This window comes from Chamaea fasciata, unplaced genomic scaffold (genome assembly GCF_029207755.1).
Source record: "Chamaea fasciata isolate MVZ Bird 193981 ecotype frontalis unplaced genomic scaffold, bChaFas1.0.hap1 SCAF_4, whole genome shotgun sequence".
Taxonomy (NCBI): Eukaryota; Metazoa; Chordata; class Aves; order Passeriformes; family Sylviidae; genus Chamaea; species Chamaea fasciata.
The window spans coordinates 80,591,958-80,600,312 of record NW_027094089.1 but is presented as its reverse complement, the minus strand read 5'-3'; the positions used below and the strand labels follow the sequence as shown (position 1 = coordinate 80,600,312).

Here is an 8,355-nt window from a genome sequence, read left to right as displayed (position 1 = left end):
CATGGATTACAGCGTGCTCAGGTACAACAAAGCCGAGTTTCCCTTCTCTAGGGAAAATCCCAAACAGACCCAGGCACAGCAGGGTCAGGGATGCAAAGGGATCTGTGCTCTGCTCCAGCTCTGGGCTCAGCACCACAGAACGGATGCTGTGTGGAGCTGCCTCGTGCTAGCATTCCTAAACCCTCCGGTCCTATTAGCACGGGCTCATTGCCATGCTAATTAGCTAAATGACCTGCATCCGGCCAGCTCCCGGCCCGGGAGAGCAGGTGCTCTGCAGTCCTTGTCTGGCCAGGCAGACATGCTTAATTGTTCTTTAGAATTAAGTTACACTTCAGAATACAGCACAGCTCAGGAAAACAAAGAAACAGCATCTTTTACTTAAAACAGTTTGAATCGGTTCTTTTTTTAAATTTTTTTTGTCTTTTTTCTTTTTTTTTCTTTTTTCTTTTTTTTTTTTTTTTAATTAATTTTAGCATTGACTGCTTTACAATATGGCAATAATCCATTTTGCAATGCTCAGGAGTGCAACAAGCATGAGTTTGGAGGGGGAAATAATCTAGACTCGACTGTGTGACACATCACTTTGAAGGCAAAGGTTTTCCTTTATTGTTACACTGTATGGAACAAATCTAATCATGTAACTAGCATTTTACTGTATATTGTATATAGAGTCGTTTTCTCCACAAATTCACACAAGTAAGATAAAATAAGTTAAATGACTAGAAAGAAAAAAAAATACACAAAAATATACAGTCTATGTACTAGATAAATTATTTATATATATGGCAAGATGTGTAACGAGTCTCTAGCAACATTATTCCTCTGGATACTGACATGCTACTCAGAAAAATGTTGCCTCAAATGCGTATTTTTATATATTAGAGGTATAATATATAAAAATGAGGGAGCCGTTTATCTCCTGATACATCTCCTTGTGTATTTACAATTAATTGCTCTGTATCTTGTTGACTGAATCTTAGAATATCAAACACATTTTCATGAATATAATGTTTAATACTTCTTATAATCAGGCTCATCTTTATGCTTTTTCTTTAAGTAATCTTTTACTGTTGCTTGGTTTGGGTGTTTTGTTGGGTTTTTCTTTGTTTGCTTTCAAGGGAAGGGGGCTGGTTAAGTGCTTCTCTACCTTAGGGAAATAAAAAAAAAAAAAAAACAACAAACCCTAAAATAACTCCTAAATATTTAAACTAAGTGAAGTTGTTGGGGTTTTTTCTCCTACCAATGAAAAGAAACCCACTAATTCTGGGTCTTTCACCTTTTCCTATAAAAATCCTAAAATTGTAGAAATTAATTCTTTGCCAGAAAATTTCAGTTGCAATCTTCATCCCCAAAAAAACTCCCCAAAAGCCCCCCCCAAACCCCGCAAAAAACAAACCAAACCAACCAAACAAACAAAAAAAGAGAGTTTTCCAGTGGAGCTGCCAATTCCATAAACATTTGGAATAGCAGCATCTGTAATAAAAACTAAAGCCCTCTGCTTACAATAGAAGGAATTACTGTCAGCATTATTCTAAATTTGCACAATTAGTATGTTTGGTAAATCTGTGTAAACTACAGATAAGCTCATTTTTTGCATATCCCTGAAAAGAACTGCCAAATTCTCTCCTCCTGATGTCTCCAAAGCAAACAACAAAGGGTTTTGTATACATTAGGTATGAATTAATTTGTCAATTTTTCAATTGTTCCAGGATTGAAAAAGAGATGTGTCAGTACCCAAAGGATTATGATTTTTTGCCAGGATTTACATGCAACTGGAAGCCAGTGTGCCACATCTTTTCTAAAAGTTATTTAAAACTACTTAAAAAAAAAAAAAAGAGGAAGCAAAAGAAGTACATCATTAGATAATCGGATGCCTATTAATTAAACCCTATCAGTAGGTTAAAAGTGAAGCTTTTTTTTTCTTTTTTTCTTTTTTTTTTTTTTTTTTTCCACATGAAATCTAAATGTGGTTTGAATAGATTTACAGTGGGGACAGCAATATATAAAGCTACTTATACCTGCTGGGCACATAAGAGAAGCTCTTTTAGCATTCATTGGAAACCCTCAACAACTTGAACTTCTGTAAATTTTACAAGCAGCTAATATTACAGCATTTTTACACACAGTTTTGTTTATAAATTACAGATTTAAGTTACATTATGAAGCCTACATAGAGTTCTACCCATAGGAAATATTCACACACTGTTTTTCCCCTCCATACAGCTTCGATTGTCTCACTTAATGTAGCAATAAAACAAAAAAGTTATGCATTTTCTTAAAGGAAAAATTTCTTGGTACGTACATACTGCAAATAATGAAATGGCTAAAGACCAACAAAGTACTAGAAGGAAATACTAGAAGGAAAATATGTTTTTTTCATCCAAAAAAGGAATCTCCTTTTCATCCACTGTGGAATTTACCAAGAGAATATATTCTCCGGTACACAGAACATTGAAAAAAATCCTTCCTCTTTAAAGAGAATCACCTTGAGACTTTTTCAAATAATATGAATAGGGTTTGTTTATATTTATCCAACTTCCACTACCTAGATCCTTCTTTCTTTGCTGAGCACTATCAGTCATTCTCTAACAACTAACCCACAATGACAAGTACTTCTTAGTCTAACAGGTTTGTGATGAAGTAACCAATATTATAGTTAAACTTTTACTGGATACTTACAATAGGTGAATATAGCTGTAAAAAAAGCCGTACACATCACTATTAAATATTCTTTAAAACACTGGTAGCTTGCAGCCACAACATCACATCAGCCAAAAAAACTACCCCACTTCCTACTGTTTTCAGCAGTGCCCATGTAATTTTCCACTAACAGGAACAGTAGCCAAAGCAAGCTCTGCAAGACGAAAAATAAAATAAAGAAAAGAAAAAGAGAGAAATAGACTTATGGCTAAAAATATAATATTCTTCCTTGAATTATTATAGAAAGTAAAAACTTGGAAAATGAAAAAGTAAAGTTGTTTCTTATTTGTTTTCCATTTTGATCTTGGATATCCTCTCATTGTCACATTGATTATTTCACACAGAAAAGCCTAGTCGAGAGTTTTATTTCATCTATTGCATTTTTTCAGAGAATAAATACCTGTACATTGAGCCAATAAAAATTAAAATAAAAATCAGTTGTCACATACATTCTCCTTAATTATATAAAAGATAAATTTTGGTGGAAAGATATACCATCCTTCTGAAGAACTAGAGTTTAGGATCTTATTAATTCTATTATGTCAAGTAATCAAATGAGAGAAATTGCTCACTTGATCTCTAATGCTAAGCAAATGGAAGATGAAATCTATGAATATGCTATAAATATGCTATAAACAACAACAACAACAAATTTGAGTAAGCTATTTTTAGACTACAATATCCCCCAAACTGTACTAAGGAATTGCCTCCAAAGGAAGGAGGAACTGCTGGCAGATATTTGCACTGTGAGAAAAAGAACCAGATTTTTATTTTCTTCTGAGTGTTTTTGTGTTGTGAGTTCTTATCCCCATTTTCTGGTTTATACCAAGAACTATGGTAAACACCTTTCGACCAGGTCCTAAGGACTCAGATTTTCTGTTTCAGATGTAGTGTTCTATTCACAAGCCTAACGAGCTTGTATGCGCCCGAGGAGAGGCGCTTGGCCGTGACTTTCCACAGTCACGCTTAAAGCCTGAAATTAGAGATTTGCCAGATATGCATTCACAGCTGGTGCTCGTGCACAAACGTGGTGCTGCTCCCAGCCCCCGGCGCCTGGTGGGACGCGGCGAAGTTTGCCAGAGGGATGACCTTGACGGGGTCCTCGGCGGCGCAATGTCTTTCACAGGTGTTGTAGAACTGGGGCCTGGGCCCTCCCTGGCCCTTGTCACTGTCATCCTTTGGCAGGGGTCTCCCCAGGGTGTGACGGCCCTCAGGTCTGGCTCCTCGGGCCCAGCCTTGCTGGAAGCCAAACGACGGCAGGGAGGTGTTGGGCTGCTGGAACTGCGTCAGCGCCGGTGGCATCCAGCAGTTGTCGGAGTGGCCGAGGATGAGGCACTCCTGCGTGCAGTTCTCGGAGGCTTCGGCCAGGGCTTTCTGCAGGTTCACTTCGATAGCTAGGAGGATGGAAAGAACACAGGACAGTGTCAGGGGTGTGAGGAGAGACAGACAGAGGGAATCAAGGTCAGCAAAGCAACCCCCGCCCTACACTGATGGCCATGGTTTGGGAAGAAAAGGCCTCCAAGGGTAGAGGTTCAGTGAAGGTTCAGATGTTGGGGCCCGCAGTGTTGTCACAGTTCACACCATCATTAAAGCTTTAAAATAAGCCCTAACACACTCAATTTCCTACACTGATGGCCACAGTTTGGGAAGTAAAGGCCTCCAAGGGTAGAGGTTCAGTGAAGGTTCAGATGTTGGGGCCCGCAGTGTTGTCACAGTTCACACCATCATTAAGGATTTCTAATAAACCCTTATGCACTCGATTTCCCAGAATCGTACAACTGCTCAGGTTGGAAAACACTTCTAAGCTCAGTGAGTTAAACCAGTAACCCAACACCACCCTGTTCACCCCTAAAAAAACCTCAAAGTGCCACATCCACATGCCTTTCAAACCCTCCTAGGGATGGTGAATTCCACCACCTCCCTGGGCAGCCTCTTCCAATGCTTGATGACCCCTTCAGTGAAGAATTTTTTTCCTAATGTCCAATCTAAACCTCCTCTGCCAGAAGCTGACCATGTCCTCTGGTCCAGTCACTTCCCTAAAATAATATTTTCACCTCCTGCAGGCGTCATTTCTGTAACAAAGCTAAAAACTTTATAATAATTTAATTCCATTACTCTAGATATTTGCACAGAAATACTTGGAAAAAAAAAAGACTTTTGATTTCTTTAATATTCTCTTAAAACTGGATTTTTTTCTTGTTTTCCTTCGCTTAAGGCAAAAAAACCTAAATTGGGCACTAGCCAAAGATGGTCCACTGGCCTCAAAGATGCACTCAAGCTACAAGAATGAAAGAGCATAACAGCTATTTTAAAGAGAATTGATTTCTCCATGCATTCAGTACTCAACACCTTGAAAAATCAAAGAGTACTAGCAAAAGAAGATGTAATCTCTGTAGTTTGCTAGTAATCAAACCAGATTTCTTCAGTAGATGTGAGGTTTGTGCCCTTGAAAAAGGAATATAGAAATTTTAATTTGTTCAAAGACAAAGTAAACTACGAAATCTAAAAGTGTTCATTTGTAATACATAAATATTTTTGATCTATTTCATTTAAATTGTGGCTTTGCCATGGTAGGTAAATTAAAAATGAATGGAATTTAAATTTCTACAAATGGTTCCTCAAAATAGTTTTAATATTGCAAGTGTTGATTTTATATTCTCTTCCTGTTTACAGGGTTAAATACATGGGAAGTGCAGAAGAATATCTGATTGGATATTTCCTTGTGTTTTCTTCATAAAACTTCCCAATGAAAGATACAAACATATTTTTAATGCCTGTCTTAATGAAAATTGCATTTAAAATCGGATTCTGGCTGATAAGCACTGGAGAAGGAATGCCACTAAAATTACTTATTGCAATGAGAGTGCTGAGTAGGAGCCTCCCACCCTCTGAGCTTTATGTTTAGACAGATGCTGCATTTCTGTTTTAACAAATATTTTGCATGTTGAAACCTGTGTAAAGCTGCAGAGCACAAACACTTATTTCCATGCTACATCTCAATACAAAGGAATTAAGTTTTTCCTTCAGGCATTGAAATACATAATGTTGCTGTCCAAAACAGGATTTTTTTTTTTTTTTTTAAATCTACCATGTTTAAGAAGACAGCTGGTTGCTCGTTATATCATGAATGCTCTGTTCTTGATTATTTCTCCTTCAGGACTCTCTACGTGTCAGTTAGAGGAATGATTGTTTATAAATGTTATTTTGGTGTATTACTGGCATTTCAACATGTCCTCAGTCATTTTGCCTGAGTATTTTTCAGTTTAATCCTGACAAAGCTTTGGCACCTTGCTGTTGAAATACTAATCCAGTTTTGATGGGCAGTAGGAGACATAAATATGGAAATAATTCAGTGGAGGCAAGAGGTACTGCAAAAAAAGAAAAGTTTCTAGTGGTAGATTAGTCTAATCTTTCTGTGTCCTACTATCTGCTATTACAGACATAACTTTAAGTATATTCAAGTCTTTTAAGCTCTTTAATTATCCAGGTTTGCTTCTATTCTGATGAAAGCAATTCACTGAAATCAGGTACAACCTTGACAGAGTGTGGAATTATTCCCATTTTGTAGAGAAACTGATCTTTTTTGCATTAATTAAAAAAAAAAAACCCTTAAAATGCTATTAATTCAGGTAAAATGTGAAACACACACAATTATTTATTTGGAAATAATGCTTATTTGTTTTGAGGTCCTCACAGCAAGAGGTTACAACACTTGTACTGTACCATTTCTCTCGAACTACACTAAGAGAGTACACAGAGCTAAAACAGCAAAAGGAAGCATTTGACAATAAAAATTTGACATTTAACATTGGCCAAGGCAACTGTGGAAGAAAAAAGGTTGCCTATAAAACAGTCTCCACACCATTTCAAAGATCAGGACAGTAATTTTGTGTTACGTGATGCCAGACTACCTGGAGACTTGGAACAATGTTACCATGTTAAGAATAAGAGTATTAAAATTAAATAAGGCTGTTAAAATTACAGTCTTGTTTATTCTGTTAACAAATAGATATTTTAATCTGAGTTTTCGTTTTATTAAAAATAAATAAATAAATAAATAGAACCCCCCCCAAAAAAACCCAAAAACACACCCCCCAAACAACAACAACAAAAAGCAAAAGAAAAGAAAAGAAAAAAAAAAAAAAAAAAAAAAAAAAAAAAAAACCAAAAATGAAAACCCCAAAGCTTTATAACTATTCTGGACACAATCCTAAGATATGAATGCAAATTATTTTGGTGTTAAGTTGTTGGGGTCTTTTTTTTAATAAAAAAGGTTGCCAATGCAGGATTGTTTAGAAGAAACATCTTTTGTAGAAGTCATAATCTTTCTTTCAATCTTGTTTCAATATTGTTATCAGAGTGTGCTTTTCATCAGGGCTTATGGTTAATACCATGTAAAATATACAGTTTTCCTTAACTTTGAAAAAACACTTTTCAATGTCAAACAAAAAAACAACTTTCCCCACCCACAAACCAACGACTCTTGGAAAATAACTCAAACTAGAACAAACTGTAGAAAGATTTCTGCATGAATATTCACCGAGCATTATCTTTTATTTGCCTGCTCCTTCAGGCCATGAAATAGATCTTCATTTTGTCAAACTCTGTCAGAATTCTGGATACCCAAAACTATCACAAAACTCTGTCTCTATTTTCCTTACATATCATTCCAGCCACACCTGTGGGAGATGTGAAATTCAGTGTTCAAGTGGTGATTTATCAGAAGCTCTGCAAATTGACCACGGCACCTTCTGGCTGCTACTCTTTAAGCTCCTTTCTATTTTGTTTCCTTGCAAGTAGTTCCAAATGTGGGTGACAATCAAATTTTCTGAGCCTTTCTCTCTCATTCCAAAGTAGTAGTGCAGGTGATTATTCTGCACAGTCTGATAAGTAATCAGGGGAAGGAAACACCTCTGACACCTGCCTCCACCCATCAAGGAAGAGAAAGTTCCGGCTGTCTCTGAATATTTTCAGAAGAAATGATGGTTCTTGCAAGTGAAATTCAGTGTCTGGTACCATCTTCTCACATAAGACATGACAGGTTTATAAATGGAAATAGGAGTTTGCATATTCCCCACATATTATGAATAAAGAGTACATTCCATTGAACTCTTAGCAGTCTAACTAGTTTCTTACTTCAATCAGTTATAAACCCTCAATTTTAGATATTATTTTCCAAACTACATGGAGACTCTTCAAACATGACATGAAAATTATACAAAAGAGAATTTTTAATTCATATAATAGATCACACTCGTGCACCTGTGAGTTTACCACTTTGATTTGAACTCCAGGTTGTTTTAGGAATGTTTTTTTTTTTTCTTTTTAATTGTCTGCAGAACTAAGAACATTTTTAAAGAAAGTGTCTGTCAGTTCTTAAGAAATGTTTAGATCAGAACTGTCAAGTATAACTAAAAGCACAACAGTTAAAAGACTTTCTTCATTGTTCCGCAGTCTCATCATTTATAGGTCAAAACAGTTTTCAAGTAAGAATATTTACCTTCACTCCAGAAAATCTGGAATTCCAGCCTTGCCAGATATCTATCCTTCAATCAAAACACCTACAAAAAATACCTTTTTTTTCCCTTGTTTGTTTTGACCAGAGACTTCCTATGGTTAAAAAGTCTGCGTGGGATTTTAGAGGTAGTAAATAAA

The 8,355-nt window shown here is 36.3% G+C and overlaps 1 protein-coding gene across 1 annotated transcript in view; it reads right to left on the bottom strand.

Annotated features, from left to right (window-relative positions):
• Nucleotides 1-582: 582 nt before the first annotated feature.
• The window catches only part of PCDH11X (protocadherin 11 X-linked), a 445,985-nt gene continuing 438,212 nt past the window's right edge, over nt 583-8,355 (bottom strand). The window contains exon 7 of the mRNA XM_066182530.1: nt 583-4,094. Within this exon, the coding sequence (XP_066038627.1) occupies nt 3,703-4,094 (392 nt within the window). The 3' untranslated portion in view covers nt 583-3,702. The remainder of the gene's footprint in view (nt 4,095-8,355) is intronic.